Source organism: Canariomyces notabilis (assembly GCF_033297395.1).
Source record: "Canariomyces notabilis strain CBS 508.74 unplaced genomic scaffold N656scaffold_18, whole genome shotgun sequence".
NCBI lineage: Eukaryota > Fungi > Ascomycota > Sordariomycetes > Sordariales > Chaetomiaceae > Canariomyces > Canariomyces notabilis.
The window spans coordinates 190,401-205,876 of NW_027041840.1; the positions used below are offsets into that span (position 1 = coordinate 190,401).

General features: G+C 51.8%; 6 protein-coding genes across 6 annotated transcripts; 4 read left to right on the forward strand and 2 right to left on the reverse strand.

Annotated features, from left to right (window-relative positions):
- Nucleotides 1–1,483: 1,483 nt before the first annotated feature.
- On the forward strand, nucleotides 1,484–2,286 carry N656DRAFT_194771 (uncharacterized protein). The gene is made up of 2 exons (XM_064808840.1): nucleotides 1,484–2,175; nucleotides 2,226–2,286. The coding sequence occupies exon 1, from the start codon at nucleotides 1,584–1,586 to the stop codon at nucleotides 1,959–1,961; it is 378 nt and encodes a 125-aa protein (XP_064668226.1). The 5' UTR covers nucleotides 1,484–1,583; the 3' UTR covers nucleotides 1,962–2,175; nucleotides 2,226–2,286.
- N656DRAFT_799789 (NAD(P)-binding protein) lies at nucleotides 2,152–3,512 on the forward strand (the record flags this gene model as incomplete). Its single annotated transcript, XM_064817920.1, has 3 exons — nucleotides 2,152–2,175; nucleotides 2,226–2,388; nucleotides 2,449–3,512. 3 exons carry the CDS (start codon nucleotides 2,152–2,154, stop codon nucleotides 3,510–3,512), a joined length of 1,251 nt encoding a protein of 416 aa, XP_064668227.1.
- Nucleotides 3,513–3,901: 389 nt separating this feature from the next.
- Nucleotides 3,902–7,263, forward strand: N656DRAFT_799790 (uncharacterized protein; the record flags this gene model as incomplete). The annotated part of the gene is made up of 5 exons (XM_064817921.1): nucleotides 3,902–5,175; nucleotides 5,238–6,349; nucleotides 6,410–6,645; nucleotides 6,709–6,738; nucleotides 6,823–7,263. The coding sequence occupies 5 exons, from the start codon at nucleotides 3,902–3,904 to the stop codon at nucleotides 7,261–7,263; spliced, it is 3,093 nt and encodes a 1,030-aa protein (XP_064668228.1).
- Nucleotides 7,264–8,547: 1,284 nt separating this feature from the next.
- On the forward strand, nucleotides 8,548–10,876 carry N656DRAFT_781431 (MFS general substrate transporter). The gene is made up of 3 exons (XM_064815582.1): nucleotides 8,548–9,315; nucleotides 9,416–9,826; nucleotides 9,886–10,876. Exons 1-3 carry the CDS (start codon nucleotides 8,687–8,689, stop codon nucleotides 10,568–10,570), a joined length of 1,725 nt encoding a protein of 574 aa, XP_064668229.1. The 5' UTR covers nucleotides 8,548–8,686; the 3' UTR covers nucleotides 10,571–10,876.
- Nucleotides 10,877–12,143: 1,267 nt separating this feature from the next.
- N656DRAFT_195130 (uncharacterized protein) lies at nucleotides 12,144–13,721 on the reverse strand. Its single transcript, XM_064808842.1, has 5 exons — nucleotides 13,489–13,721; nucleotides 13,368–13,400; nucleotides 13,067–13,300; nucleotides 12,762–12,982; nucleotides 12,144–12,667 (listed from the first exon to the last, which is right to left on the reverse strand). Exons 1-5 carry the CDS (start codon nucleotides 13,607–13,609, stop codon nucleotides 12,329–12,331), a joined length of 948 nt encoding a protein of 315 aa, XP_064668230.1. The 5' UTR covers nucleotides 13,610–13,721; the 3' UTR covers nucleotides 12,144–12,328.
- A 21-nt stretch (nucleotides 13,722–13,742) lies between these two features.
- N656DRAFT_195059 (uncharacterized protein) lies at nucleotides 13,743–14,322 on the reverse strand. The gene has a single exon (XM_064808841.1). The coding sequence runs from the start codon at nucleotides 14,134–14,136 to the stop codon at nucleotides 13,834–13,836; it is 303 nt and encodes a 100-aa protein (XP_064668231.1). The 5' UTR covers nucleotides 14,137–14,322; the 3' UTR covers nucleotides 13,743–13,833.
- Nucleotides 14,323–15,476: the final 1,154 nt, after the last annotated feature.

Consider the following 15,476-nt stretch of genomic DNA (forward strand, 5'->3'; position numbering starts at 1 on the left):
ACCGTGCCCAGAGACCAGGCTGGACGGGGCTAATGTTCCAGCTACCGGCGGATCCAATATGAGGCAGCATACCTAGCGTCAACGATCGACGGAGGAAAAGAAATCACGCACCTACATTGAAAGCAGATTTGCTGACAGGAAATAAATGCATGTCTTCTGGCGGAACCGGGGAACACAATCCAAGCGGTTGGGTTTAGCCAAGCAACACCGCTACCTAACCCAAGGGCTGCCCATGCTCAGTCACCACATAGGCATGCTTCCATGAACCCTGAGACAGGATGGTGGAAACAGCCTGAAGCCGTGAACTGTTGCTTGAGCTAATGGAGTGCCAGCTGGAGGTAATCCAATGTGCCGAGCCGCTCCCGAAATCACTTGACAGAATCTTGATCTCGGGCCGGATAATGGGTGGAGACTCGATGTTGGGTATGGCCTGAACGCCTGTCAGGGGGTATTGGTGGTTGCCACACTCTGGGGAGGGGGAAAGCTAGGAAGAGGGGCGCCTGACCCAGATAGGTCATGGTCCCCCTGACGGAGTATGGAGAGAAAGCATGATCTGATAGCAGGAAAGCGTGCGAGAGCCCAGTATCTGAGCCTACAGCTACAGCTGCGAAAGGACCCTCTCAACCACTTAGATGAGAAGGAAGGAGAAGAAATCCGACATTAGGACAAAATTGGGTCTGCAGTACAGGCGGTGACGTTTCTACCTGCAAGCGGAAGGAAGGGGGGTACCGTGGCAGAATGGCGGGGTATTGTTTGGAAGCAACCTAAGAGGGAAAGCGGTAGGGAAAAGCAAGCTTCTGCGGACGCAACCCAGCCGATTGGGCAACTCGATCCCACATGACACATGGGTGCCGCTGATGGGGAGCTGCAAAGAGCTTGTCAATAAACTGCTAGAACTACCCTCCTTCCATCCTTAGTGCCGAGAGCACGTAGTGTCGGGTAGCTAGGACCTCCAGCTCGGCTCGGGTTTACACATAGCGAAGCGAGAAGCTGACAGCAACCTGCTGTAGTATAGCATTCGACAGAAACGACGCATGTAGACCAACAGTTTTTCTTGCTGACAACTGTGCTCATCTACATGCGCATATGTCTCTATTCGCCATCTTAGTACAGTACGTTGCAGATACTGATCAATGGATTCTGAATTAGCTGTACAATAAAGGCCATTTCTCTTTGGGGTTTCTATTCACGGCTGTGGGGACACGATCGGCTCCCGGGATTGCGCTCGTGTGCTCGGTGTGAAACGGAAAAAGAATTTCCTCCAATCAAGTCAAGTCTGCAACAACCGATGACCAAACCCGGAGAGCCGAGACCTGCTTCGTCGACACTGCTGGAGTCAGCGAGTCTTTGAGTCTTGACCGGTTGAGCCGCCTCCTCTGGCATGAAAGCAATAGAGTAAAGGTGAGCAATAGAATTAATAATGGTATTTAGCCTGAGACTGGGGACGGGCTACATTGCAGCAAGTGCGATGCAACTGATGAGCAGATGTCGTTGTTGCTGGAGGTACTCGGTCCCACTGTCTGTGCTCCAGATGCCCCTGCCTTGAATGCGGGGAGATCGCGTGGGGGTGGGTCTCGATTGAGATGAGTGGGCCTTGTCTCACCTCTCTCCAATTCGTGGGTGGGGCCCTTGACCTCCCCTATGTCGTTTCCCAGGTTCCTTCTTTCCTTTCTACCGCAGGAAGGGAAATGGCCGGGAAGATTTCAGTCTTCCGTCGCCGTGGGCTATTATTTGTGCCGTTGCGCGATGCCAGGCGTACTACAAGATTGTATGCATATTTGGCACAATACGGCAGTACAGTAAGGTATCTTCGCAATGTCAGCTGGAGGTATCCGTACGAAGTATCTTACGGATATGGCTTCAACGGCCGACATTTCTCCAATTGCCCCTCTCCGCCCAGCAAACTACCCCTCATAGAATTCTTCCGGAACAGACAACGCAATGGAAATTTTCCTTGGTAGATGCAAGGGACATGAGACCGGAATGTTTATTTCCTCAGTTTCGATCCTAAGCATAAGATCACATTTTTGTCGCTTCTATTCCTCAACCTGACCTGATAACGCGATAATCGGTCTGTTCCTTCTGTTTCTTAACCTCACTCCGTCCGAGTCTCGACGTACAACAAGTACTGCCCTCGCAGTCTCAGCAGAAATGGCACCCCTTAACGTCTTAATGGTAAGATCCTGCCCACCGCTGCCTGTGGACTCTGGCTGAGACAGATCAAGGTCGGCACCGGCGAGTACACCACCGGCTTTGTCGGTGGTGGAGCTTCCGGCTCAGACAAGAAGGTCGGAGTGGTAGGTTTGTCCATGTTCGACCTCCGCCGGAGGGGGAAGGTTGGCAAGCTGGGAATGGTAGGCGTCAACGGGACCAAATTTCCAGCGATCCGTAAGCTCACTTTCCCGGATTACCGTGGACAAAGTCCATTATGCTGACCTCTCTGTCAAGGGGAGCATCTTCACAAAAATATCACGCTGGCATACAACAACCTGGACACGTCGTTCGACTCGTACCCGGCCGATGATGTAAAGGACCCCGACGCATACAAGGCCGCCATTGATGCGCTCAAACCCGGCGATGCTATCACGATCTTCACTCCCGACACTACTCACTACCCTATCGCCCTCTACGCCATCGAACGGGGGATCCACGTCATGATTACCAAGCCCGCAGTCAAACTTCTTGAGCACCATCTTGCCCTCCTCGAAGCAGCCGAGAAGCATGGGGTCTATGTTTACATCGAGCACCATAAGCGCTACGACCCCGCATACGCCGATGCAAGGTTCCGCGCCCGGAAGCTGGGCGACTTCAACTATTTCTACAGCTACATGTCGCAACCAAAATCGCAGCTCGAGACCTTCAAGGCCTGGGCAGGTGTTGATTCGGACATCTCGTACTATTTAAACAGCCACCATGTCGATATTTGCGATTCCATGGTATCACAGCTGGGCTATGTCCCTGTCAAGGTATCCGCTTCAGCCTCTAAGGGAGTCGCCACGAGTCTTGGATGCCATGAGGCCACCGAAGATACCATCTCGCTTTTGGTGCACTGGCAACAAATGGACGACCCGACCAAGCACGCCACTGGCGTATACACAGCCTCGTGGACTGCACCGCAAAGAGCGGGTGTGCACTCGAATCAATATTTCCACTACCTCGCCAAAGACGGCGAGATCAACATCAACCAGGCTAAGCGGGGCTACGATGTCGCAGAGGATGCGGCCGGCCAGCTGATGTGGTACAACCCATTTTACATGCGGTACGCTCCCGATGAGGACGGCAACTTCAATGGTCAGAGCGGGTATGGCTATGTCTCGATGGAGAAATTCGTCGACGGCTGTCGGGCTATCAATGCCGGTGAGTTGAAGCCTGCGGACCTGGACGCTAAAGGGTTACCGACGTTGAGGAACACAATCGCCACGACGGCTATCCTTGAAGCAGGGCGGAGGAGCATCGACGAAAATAGGGAGATCCGGATCGAGCATAAGGATGGGGCATGGAAGTTGATTTGAGCTCATCTCGGCATTGTTCAGTAGCCTTCTTCGCAGGGGAACCTCGGCAGAAATGACGCTTGCCGGTGTTGTTTACTGAAACCCGTGCTGCAGCACCATGAGAGAAGTTCAGCGCATGTGTAGGAGCCAGGGGTAGATAAGCACGGGGCTCTGCCATGCAGCCTTGCCTAGGCGTTCTCAGTAGTATTGCAAGGCGCAGGAAGACGCCATTGGACGATTGGGAACACTACTACTAGTATATTGGGGCCTGAAGCATGCCCAGACCTGCCCCGCATTTATACTTCGCAGGCAACCTCGGGACTGAGATGGTTGCTTCATACCTGTTGCCCGAAAATCCCTTCACTTTCTCGTCTTGACTCCTAAGGGTCCCATATATCCGCTCTGCCAGAATGGCAGAGTCAGCGGGGCTCGCTGTGAGCGTCATCTCGCTCGGCATTCAGGTTGTCCAAGGCTTGGTGGACTACTACACGGCCTGCAAGGACCGAAAATCCGACTTGGACCATACACTAAAGAGCCTAGGCCATCTCCTCGATATTCTCAAGCTCCTGGACGACCAGGTAAAGAACCGGAGGTTTCAGCCTGACGAGCAAAGTCTACGTCACAGAATCGAGTCCTTGATTTACGATTGCGAAGGCGTTATCGATGAACTCCAACAAGAGACCAAGAAGTTCACCAATACTCCCTCAAGTAGCGTTTGGGATGCCGCCCGGGCCGTTGGGCGTCGCGTCGCCTACCCTTTCCGACAAAGCACTTTGCAAAAGCTTGAAGAAGACGTCGATGCGATATGTGCCAATCTCAGTCTAGCCCTGCAAGTCCTGCAGCAGCAGGATACCAGCAATATTCATGATGACATTGAGGACAGCAAAGCCATCCTCGAGCTCCTAAGGGCCGACCAGATATCGTCCGAGATTCAAGGCTGGCTGAAAGCTCCTGATGCCTCGGTCAACTACAACGAAGCGTGCAAAAAGAAACACCCGCGGACTGGACTATGGTTCGTCAAATCTGCTACATTTACGACGTGGCTCAATACGCCGAATTCGTTTCTCTGGGTCAACGGATTCGCTGGCTGCGGCAAGTCGGTGCTCTCGTCGACCATTATCCAGCACACGTTTCGCCACAAGGGGTCGAACCCGGCCATTGGTATTGCATTCTTCTACTTTACATTCAACGACGAGTCTAAACAGGATACCTCCGCCATGCTCCGAGCTTTAATACTACAATTTGTCGGTCAGCTCAAGGACCAGAATTCACCTCTTTTGGATATTTATGAGAGATACAAGACTGCCACTCCTCCTGACCACGCATACCTAAACTGTCTCCGCCAGGTGGTGCGAATGTTTGGTCATGCCTATGTTGTCCTAGATGCTTTGGACGAGAGCCCTCGGCAAAAACATAGAGGTAACCTATTTCAGACTCTGGAGGATATGCGAGGATGGGGTGAGCCGGGATTCCACCTGCTCGTCACGAGTCGCGATGAACAAGATATCCGAGAGCATTTGGTTCCCCTGGATCCTGACCAGGATTTGCCGATGAGAAATGAACACATTGATGAAGATATTCGGTCTTTTGTTTCATCTCATCTAAGGAACAACCGGAGACTCCGCAAGTGGGAGAGGTATTACGACGAGATCGAACAAGCTCTCACAGAAGGCGCAAAGGGCGTGTAATGTACCCCCTAGTCCTCCGCCACTGGCGGGCAGCGTCGCACTGACTTGTCCATTACAGATTCCGTTGGGTAGAATGCCAGTTCATAGCATTGGAAACGTGTCCTGGCAGCAAAACTCGGCTTGATCGTCTTCTCAAGTCGCTTCCTCGGACATTGGACGACACATATGAGCGGATTTTCTTGAATATTGACGAAGAGTCAGCGGCCGATGCGAAACGGATTCTGACGCTTCTCTGCACCGCAAGAAGGCCATTGTCGGTCGCTGAACTAATCGACGGGATTGCTGTAGAACTTGGCGAGGATCCACAATTCAACAAGGACAGCAGGCTGATGAGCGCGGATGACATCAGGCACATCTGCCCGGGACTCGTTGAGATAGGCCTGCGAACGTACATCAGCCCGCCATCTATCAACATAGACATATACGACGAGGTCCATGAGGCGAAAGAGGTCGACGAAAACTACAACCAGGTTACCGGGCGCATCGTCCACGATCTTGATGACGATGATGACGACGAGATCCATGAGGAAGACGAGATGGATGAGGAGAATGAGGTCGGTCAGGACTACAACACGGCCACTGTGCGCATCGCCCACTATTCCGTTCAAGAGTACCTTCAATCAGACCGGATTCGGCAATCCAGAGCACAAAACTTCAGTATTGAGCATGCGGAAGCCAACATCGACGTTGCTTGCATCTGCTTAGTATACTTGATGAACCCAGTCCTATGGTCTTTCGTCCAGTCTCCGCTTGGCCGGCCGACGTTCAGGCAAAGGCTTGTTCGAAAATACCCTTTCGCTTTTTACTCAGCCAGCGAGTGGGCGTACCACTATCATCAGAGTAGTAGGGCCGAGGCCCGTCTTCACCAGCTTGCTAGGCTGCTTTTCATGGAAACCAAGGCCTTCGAAAGCTTCAAGAAAATCTGGAAAATGGAAACATTGAACTTAGATGAACTCGGGAGCTTCGCAAATGGCTACGCATACTACGACAAGAAGTTCCGGACTCCCATCACCATCGCATCCGTCTTGGGCCTGGATCGGGTTGTACAAGCCCTGCTGGACCACTACGATCGAAGTGATTATGGTGACGCGTTGATTGCCGCCGCCGAGTATGGCCACGCCACGGTGGTGTCGTTGCTACTCGATAGCGGTGCTGACGCTAATCACGAAAGTGAGCGAGACACTCCTCTCAGTGCCGCTTGCCGAAGAGGTCATGATAACATAGCAAAAGCGCTCCTCGACAAAGGAGCAAACGTCAACCACAGCGTACACAAGAGCCTCTCTGGACGGTCTGCTAGCCCCTTGGAGTCGGCGGTATCTACAGGTCGCGAACTTCTGGTAGAGCTACTGCTCGATGCGGGGGCGGATGCCAATGTTGGTATAAAGAGAACCCCATTGGAATGGGCGGTATATCGTGGAGACCTTGGCATAGTTGAACGCTTGCTCGCCAGAGGCGCGGATGCCAATGTCGGTATACGAATGACTCCCTTGGAGTCGGCTGTATACTATGAAAAGGCTGACATGATAAAGCTGCTGCTTGCTAAGGGCGGAGTAGCCAATGTCGGTATAGAGAGGACTCCTCTAGAATGGGCGGTATCCATGTGTAGTAGAGACTTGGGTGATACAGAGCTAATGCCCGCTAAGATGGACGGCCATGTCAGGACGAAGAGGCTTCACTTTACGTCGCTATACGACCGGGATGTAGGTATAGTGGAGCTACTGCTTAGTAGGTCGAGGGATGTCAATGCTGGTCGGATGAGAACCCCGTTGGAATGGGCCGTATTCAATGGGAACCGGGGTATGGTAAAGCTGCTGCTGGATGGGGGAGGCTCGGGGGGGAATCCAAACTTTGGTATGGAGAAAACCCCCTTGGAATGGGCGGTATTCAACGAAGACGTCGGTATGGTAGAGCTACTACTCAGTAAGGGGGTGGAGGTCAATTCCCAGACCGGTATGGAGAGAAGGCTCTTGAAATGGTGGGCGAAAGCGCGGAGGGAAGACACGGTGCAATTGCTCCAAGATCGGGCAGCGGAACGTCTGCATGTCAACGCGCGGGTACGGGATCCGAAGCTGCATGAGAAGTAGCGAAACATGGAAAACGCGCATGGAAGGCTTAAACAGCAGCTGTAGGTACCTAAGTTGGGAGCCTAGGACGGGAGGACTTAGCGGTCCTGATGAGGAAATTGAAGCCCGGTGGTGGTTAATGAACAACTGGCAGATGTGTTTACGGGCATGGTCAAGGGAGGTCGAACACGCTTTGTCAGGACGGGTTCTCTTCAATGGTACCTTATTTGTGTTGAGCAGTACTTCATTTAGAATTAGAAATATGACGAGACGACCAGGAACATCGCCATCAGACGATAGGATGAGGCGCTTGAGGTTAGAATGCGTCGGAGAGTTGACCTTGAGCAATGTTTACTGAGAGATCAAGGGGAACTAACAAGTAGTTAGAGCGTTAGGCCCTTTATTTTCCCTGTCCATGACAGCCATACTTTCGAGTCTCAAGCTGCAGTCCCGCAAGTTCCAGGTACTATATGATTATGGCGAAACAGGGGAACTGGAAGGGGAGATGCCTTCAAGTCTAGCAGTACGAAGTAGCGATAGAGAACCTGCTAAATTGTAGATGGGAAGGGGACACTGGTAGGTATTACTTGACAATCAAAGTACCTAGAGGTCCAACGATTAGTCATTCCTGGATGTGTGTACTCCGTAGATACCTTATCTTCAAAGCCAGGGGAAGAAGGGGCTCGGCTCAGGCTCCACTACATGAATTTAGGGGGCATCAGTTCTAAGGACACATACCAGCATCTAATGAATGATCGGCAGCCGCTATTAGAGGAACTCGCTGGCCATCTCTTGAGTTCTCCCCAGTTTTCGTCTGACCGTTAAAAGTCAACCAGTAGGGAAAGAGAAGAGAAAAAAAAAAAAAAAAAGGGGGGGGGGGGGGGGGGGGGGGGGGGGGGGGGGGAGGGTGGTTGTTGACCGGGGATCTTCGATGGCCCTGCATATCCGGACCATGGATGTATGTATTGTACAGTACACTGCGTATTACCACTTGTATAATACAGCACAACACCTGTATGTACAGTACAGTACAATACACGGGTCACGCTTACAACAAAACAAGGGTCACCCCAACCGAGCTCAGTTACTGACCTGACATCGAATGAATTTGCACTGGACTTAGAACTATGTATTGTTTCCAGGCTGAGATGGCCTGCTGTTGCAATCTGCTAAATCTTTAGGTTGGTATAGGGTAAGTGTAGTATCGCTTCGCTGCTTGGTGCAGGTTGTCAGTTGGGTTGTAGCCGATGTGCGGGGCGTAATCCTCAACAGTCGAGTCATCCCCAATTCTGCAAGAGTGTTTTGGGGGATTACTCACCTTTGTCTCCGACTTCAGTCTTCCTCAACATACATGACCCAACCTCCGTGTATCCCATCTCATACTTCCTCATTTTTGCAACTACCTACCCCATAATAACACTCCTCAAACTCTCGAATCGGCGCCATGACCTCCGGCTCCGTCCCTCCGGAGCCGGCGCGCTCCGAGCCTCTGTCCGGGGACTCACAAGGCGCCACAACCGACACCACCAACATCACCGAAACCACACCCCTCCTCTCTCAACCCAAGCCAAATGGACCCCCCTCATCATCAAATACCCCCACCTCCTCGGAAGACCCAGAAGACGAAACAACCCTCCTCCCGCCCAGCCTGCCCTCCCCGGCACGGCTGTACCTGACGCTCGGATCCAGCTACGTAGGCGTGTTTTTAGGCGCAGTAGACGCGAGCATCATGGCGACGCTGTCGGCGCCGATTGCAAGCGAGTTCCGCTCGCTCAGTCTACTGTCGTGGCTGGCGACAGCCTACTTGATCGCCAACGCCACCTTCCAGCCGCTGTCCGGACGGCTGACCGACATTTTTGGCCGGGGCCCCGGGCTGGTGTTTAGCAACGCCATGTTTGCCCTGGGAAACCTGGTCTGCGGCGTTGCGCGTGACGAGGGCGGCATGATTGCCGGCAGGGTGATTGCCGGCGTTGGAGGCGGCGGGCTCATGAGCATCAGCACCTTCCTTGCGTCTGACTTGGTGCCGCTGAAGAAGAGAGGGGTTGTGCAGGGGTTGGGGAATATTGCTTATGGGTGAGTCTATTCCCCGCTTACTTTACCCCCCTCCGCCCCGTTTAAAAGGTGATGAGAAAGGGGGATTGGGGTTGGCTGATGTGTGCTGGACTGCGTTCAGGACTGGAGCTATGCTTGGTGGTGTCTTTGGCGGGTTCATCAACGATACTTCCCCTTGGGGATGGCGCTTGGCATTTCTCATCCAGGTGCCTATCGTTGTGGTCTCGGGCTTGCTCGTGTATATTCTTGTTGATGTCCCGCCAAAGATCTCCAACAAGTCGCTCCTCAAGAGGATCGACTTTGGCGGGTCGTTTCTAACGGTTGGCTTCCTTGTCTCGGTTCTGCTAGGCCTCAATGCGGGCGGGAACCTCGTCCCATGGACAGATCCGCTCGTCCTGACCACTATCCCGCTTGGTTGTGTTATACTGGTTGTCCTAGTGTGGTGGGAAAGCCGCGCTAAACAGCCCATTATCCCTGTTCGGCTGCTCCTGCACAGAACTGTCATCACGGCTTGCATTACGAATTTTCTGTGGTACGTCGCGCTCACATGCCCCTGAAGTCGCACGACATGTGTCTGACTGCGAGAGCTAGCACCATGGTGATGATGATGACCATGTTTTACGTGCCCCTGTACCTGCAAGTACTCGGCCACTCGGCCACCCAGGCGGGGCTGCGCGTTTTAGCCTCTTCCGCGGGCGTCTCTATTTCGTCTATCGGATGCGGTTTGATCATGAAGAAGACCGGCAAGTATGTGGGCCTCGGCATCGTGACATTGTCCGTCTTGATTCTTTCCGCGTCTCTCAACGCGACACTTGACGAAAACACGCAGAACTGGGTCCCGTTTGTATCCATGGCCCTCCACGGCGCGGGCTATGGCGGCATGTTAACCGTGACTCTGCTCGCCTGCATTGCCGCTGTTGACCATTCACACCAAGCCGTTATCACTTCATCAACGTACGCTTTCCGTTCTGTTGGCGCGACTCTAGGCATAACGGTCGCGTCAACTGTGTACCAGAACATCTTGAAGTCTCGACTCTGGGATCGATTCGGTCACTTGCCGGGAGCGGCAGAAGCGATTTCGCGTATACGAGATGATCTGTCCGAGCTCAAAAGGTTGCCCGAGGGCTTTTCGTACGAGGGTGTTATCCGGTCCTTCATGGAGGCATTCAGGGGGGTGTGGTTGACAGCTCTAAGCTTGACTGTTGTTGCTCTAATCAGCATCTCTTTAATGAAGCAGCATAAGCTTCACTCAAATCTGGCTCGACAAGACGAGTAGAAACAACTTGCCTGACAAGGTCCGTGGTCCCGCTCGGCTCGTTCGAGCATAGACGTATATAGAGCAGCACACTAGATTTGGTGAAAAGACAACTTACACCTAGGTTCCGAGTCCCAGCTGTTGCCTAAGTATCTGTTGGCTGAGCGGCGGTGTAAAGGAAAGGGCCTACTCAAATATGTCGTCGCGATGTTCCGATCCTGGCTTCTTGTCTTGCAGAAAGGGGAATAATGGGTGTCGAGGTGCGTCCCCATGCTTGTTTTCATGCGGGAATTGAAGACCAAGTCCGCATAGGTTGCCTGTAGGTGTATGGAATCGCGCCCGGAACACGGGAGATGGACCCTAAGGTATCAGACGCGGTGGTGTAACACGAACGTGCCGCAACGAGAGGAGGAAGAACGCGTCAAACGCGCCATGTTTTGATGTGGCCTGGAATAGTTGTACTGTAGAGTTATAAGGGAGAGGATAAACAAAAAAATGCGGCTAGAAAAGTGGGATCGTGGCCGGATTGTGGGCAAGGCTGCCTTGGTCTGCCTCTCCCGGAACCTAGGGGGTCAGCATCCAGCCAGGTACTGTACCAGTAGCATGAGCTAGGGATAAATAGCCCAGCAAAGAAAACACCGGTAAGTTGACTTAGACGAGACGAATTAGGCAGTCTTATACTAGGTGAACTAGAAACATAAGTACTGTACCTACCTTATGTAGTACATACATAGAGTATAAGTAGTGCTCTCACCTCCCCCTTGCCCGAACCCCCATTCCCCTCGCCCTGCCTCGGCAATGGCCCTCCCCCACATTTCCTTCCTTCCAGAATCTTCAAGGCATGCGGCTCTGGCCACTCTTGGCAAGATCATAGTTTATCTCGACTACAACCCTTGCTTGAGGTATACGTGCAGTTAAGGTAGTCCAGTCAGCGCGTGCATTAGAGTCCGTGCGAAGCGCAGAAGAGGAAAATGGAATTTCATCTTCTTATCTACAGATTCCAAGAGATCACTAGCGTGATAGCAAAGAGCAATCTTAATTGGAGAAAAAGTGCTGATGGCGAGACGGTCCGTTATATATGCGGTGTCAAGTAAAACCTTATGGGAACGAACTTGATACAGGTAAGGTACTAGTAGTAGCATGGCCCTGGAAGGTCAGTATAACTACTCGTAGGTAAGGCAAGATAAAACAAGGAGATCAACCTCTTATCTTTATCCTTACAAGCATCCAGCCCTCTCAATTAATCCGCCACCTAATGTTTGCTGCCTGAGGCGGCCGCTTTCTGCATGCATCGCAGTTGCTACAACAAACGATGATAGCCCGTGCGTTTGTTTACTTACCCCTTTTCTGCAACGGGTCGCGGCTTACACAGCACTTTCGACCAGCAACGCTAAATATGACACTTCATAAGACTAGATATGCCATTGATAACTGGTTGCTTTTGCTGTCATTGACTATGTATGCATCTGTATGAAAGGGGAAGATGGGTGCCTCAATATTGTTTTGATACTACCAGAGTTCTTTCTTTTCTTTTCCTTCTATGGTAGAAGAGTACCAAGTGATATGTTATCTTAAACTACCTGTGTAGTTGCATCATACGGAATTTCCTTGATATATCTACCACACTCAATAGTACCAATTCCAGTCGAGGCTTCACAGCTTATATTTTCGTGACAAGAGAAAAACACCCAATAGCAACCAACAAAGACCCAATACTTCAAGGTAAATCCACGCAAACCTTTTACAGTCTTATATTCTTCAACCTTAACCCGGTTTCAATCAGTCCGAAGATACCTGACACTTACATTGCCCGCCCTGGAAGTTGACAAGGAATGCCACCATGATGGCAACATAGGCCGCCAGACTGATAAAAATGTTTTCGATCTGGACGCGCGGCATCAGCGCGAGGACGACCGTAAAGGCGAGCCCAAAGGTGGCCACCACCCCCGCGGACCAGCCCGCGCTGGGCTGCACAAAGTACAGAATTGCCACCGGCAGCAGAAAGAGCAGAAGGCAGAGCAACCCAATGGCCACCACGCCCAGGGCGATGAACCATCCCGGGTCAAAATGGCTTTCGTAAGGGCTCCCTTCTGGCGCCTCCGTCTTTGGTAGGAGTTTCTAGCTTTCTTCGTCAATACTCTTGTTCAATGAAGCACGTGTATCTCTGTCTACTACTAGTAGTATGTTTGTAGGTGGCCGGGGAGCCTCTTACCAATAGCCAACTGATCTGGACGCGGAAAGCCAGCCGCTCGAGCGAGTCGTAAAGCCGTTCGGGTCTGGTTGTAACAAAATCTTTTGATGGTGCATGGAGGTAGTCCTTCGCGTCGCCTTCCAGGATGCCAAGGTCTTTTGCGGTACCAAAAAAATTGAGATACTCGTGATGGTCGATTCTGCGTAGCTTTCTCGTTTTATAGTCGTTGTACAACATTCTTGCTGTATAATGAATAGTAATATTAGCAACCTACTAAGCAGTGGAAGAAAAATTGACAGGCGGATTGAGACTGGGGAAGCACTAACCGTAAAGGTCATCAAGTTGGATCAACTCTTCTATGAGCCGTTCTTTTTCGCAAGTCTCTTCCTGCTCGCCTTCCTTGTCGAGCTCGAGCAATCGCGCCTCCCTCTTCGCGATTTCTACTTCAATGTGTTGTAGGAGCCGCTGGCGAAGCGGACCGTACCGCCGATGAATGCTTCCATTGCGGAAGTAGTCCTGCATTCGGGCGAAACGAGGGAATCCTTTGGGGTATTCCAGGACTAGCCTTGTTCAGCGACTCAGCAAGCAGTAAAGGGTAGTAGTAGGTGGTAGTAGGTCGATTCTTACAGTCTTCGTCTTTCTCGAGAATAGACCCGAAAGCTAGGCCGGGGGATTCGGTAGAAGGTTGGCCCCGTTCTGCTCCGTCAGACTCTGTCAAGAATCTTAGGAATATTTGTTTGAGGCTCACCTTGTGGATGTGCCCATTCAGGGGAAGCTTGGTTGTCGAGGTTGGCATTCTCAGAGCCCCTGAGCAGACTCCGAAGTCTCTCCGCAAGTGCTGCCCAATATCCGGTGGCGGACTGTTCCATCTTCTCTGGGAAGAGACGCTGATGCTCCCCATCGTGGTCATTTGAACGGCAAGCTGGTTATCACCGAGTTAAATACTGCATTGAAGACGTCTGGGTGACTTGTTGGTCGCATCGTCCATTCGCAAGGCTGCCTAGAATTCATCGTCGTCTGCTGTAGAATGAAAAAGGAGCCTTACCAGCGCCTGACCAGCTGTACAATTACTATCAAGGCAAATAGAGATGCGTCATACATAGCAGACGGAAAGGTGGTGTAGCGGCGTTACATCTGACAGGCTGTAAATATGTAGGTATCTTGTTGCAGACGTAGAGGAACCATCAGAATGGCTGTTTGAACTGCATTGGGTGATCCCGCTAGGTAGTTGCCGTTGGCACACCGTGGCAGTGCAGGTGCACAATAGATGATGTCTTGCTTGAATGCTGGCTTGAGCAGACTCGAAGCCACAGCAGGTTTCTTGGGCCCGGGCAATGGGCATTGTGCGAGCCGAGATGTACCCGAAACACAAGACAGCCCGGATGTGAGTGCACATGGAGTGAACATGCCAGTGGATCGTTACACGGTTGGACGAGGTCAAGCCTTTCCAGAGCCCGGTTGTCCTCAGCCTACACGCGACTTGAATGCATCACAATGGGGCTTGGGCTGAAATACACACCGCTGATCACCGCAGCACCAATATTGAACCCCCTTGTGCTCGGGGGGTGTGAAGTTCGGTCCCATATCCTGTCAAACTGTACACTTTGGATATTGAGTCGCCCTCTTACCTGCGCAAGCCATTCTTCAAGTCCTATGGGTGGGCTCTACCATGGCTGCAGGTGCTTTGCTCCAGACCACCTCAAAGCGGCGGATTGGGGCGGAACCAAGGCAAGAACTCGGCACATACCTGACACGCTTCAGGTATAGATGTGCCAGGTTCTGTTAAGAGGGGTAGTAGAGAGGAGGATTTTCATATACAAAATTCTTGCCTGCACTAACAGCGATGCATACGCTGAACTCGGCTGGAGGAAAGGACGCGACTTCCTCATTGACAGTCAAGTTACATGGCCTGGACATGAGTCCCAAAATGTCCATCCCGATGTCGAGTTGGATCCAGTCAATTGCTTACTGAGGCAGGCCTTGAGCTTCCAGCTTCAGTGCAGAGGCCCTGACCGGACGACATGACTGAATAGGTACGTTGACACTTTTCTTTGGGTATTGACATGAACTGAGTACTTATGCCAGCAAAGAAGAAATATTTCAGATCCAGGAGCTGAAAGTCGTGGATAGGGCTCGGATGTCGTCGTCGTAAAAATTGGATTGTAGGCCGACAGGACCGGAAGTTGTCTTCCATTGACGCCCTCAATTCTGTTAATACCAATCGACTTGTACGTCCTGAAGACAGCATGCCAAAGAGCTGTTCCAAAGACTGCGAGGGTAACCTCCCCCCTAGGTGAAGGTATATACCCTTAATCTTCTCGTTTTGTGTTTCGTTCGCGGTTCAACGTTTTTACCACGGATGAGGAAGAGTAGTCGGCTCGGGGCAGAGGAGCGCAGGGAGGCAAGAGTGACGGCGCCGGACGAAGGTCGCGTCACGGCGCAGTTGTTGTGCTCTACTTCATTAGAAGAGCCCGGTAGGGAAAGGCGGCAAACCGAAGACTAGGTAGGTATCCTGAGCCAGCGGAGATGTCGACGCTGTCGCTGGCGAGGACATCAAGGGGCAATCCAACGGCGTGAAAGGCACATCTCTTCGTTGGCAACGATCGGAGCACCAAATGTTCCCCAGGCTCAGTGGAGCACAGCCGCTTCTGGTTTTTTTTTTTTTTTTTTTTTTTTTTTTTTTTTTTTTTTTTTTTTTTTTTTTTTTTTTTTTTTTTTTTTTTTTTTTTTTTTTTT

Coding starts and splice junctions, on each gene's coding strand:
- N656DRAFT_194771 (XM_064808840.1), top strand. CDS start 1,584: ATGAGTGGGCCTTGTCTCACCTCTCTCCAATTCGTGGGTGGGGCCCTT.
- N656DRAFT_781431 (XM_064815582.1), top strand. CDS start 8,687: ATGACCTCCGGCTCCGTCCCTCCGGAGCCGGCGCGCTCCGAGCCTCTG. Junction 9,316..9,415: donor TTGGGGAATATTGCTTATGG/GTGAGTCTATTC, acceptor GACTGCGTTCAG/GACTGGAGCTATGCTTGGTG. Junction 9,827..9,885: donor TGCATTACGAATTTTCTGTG/GTACGTCGCGCT, acceptor TGCGAGAGCTAG/CACCATGGTGATGATGATGA.
- N656DRAFT_195130 (XM_064808842.1), bottom strand. CDS start 13,609: ATGGAACAGTCCGCCACCGGATATTGGGCAGCACTTGCGGAGAGACTT. Junction 13,401..13,488: donor TGAATGGGCACATCCACAAG/GTGAGCCTCAAA, acceptor CCCCCGGCCTAG/CTTTCGGGTCTATTCTCGAG. Junction 12,668..12,761: donor TCCAGATCAGTTGGCTATTG/GTAAGAGGCTCC, acceptor GAAGAAAGCTAG/AAACTCCTACCAAAGACGGA.
- N656DRAFT_195059 (XM_064808841.1), bottom strand. CDS start 14,136: ATGTGCACTCACATCCGGGCTGTCTTGTGTTTCGGGTACATCTCGGCT.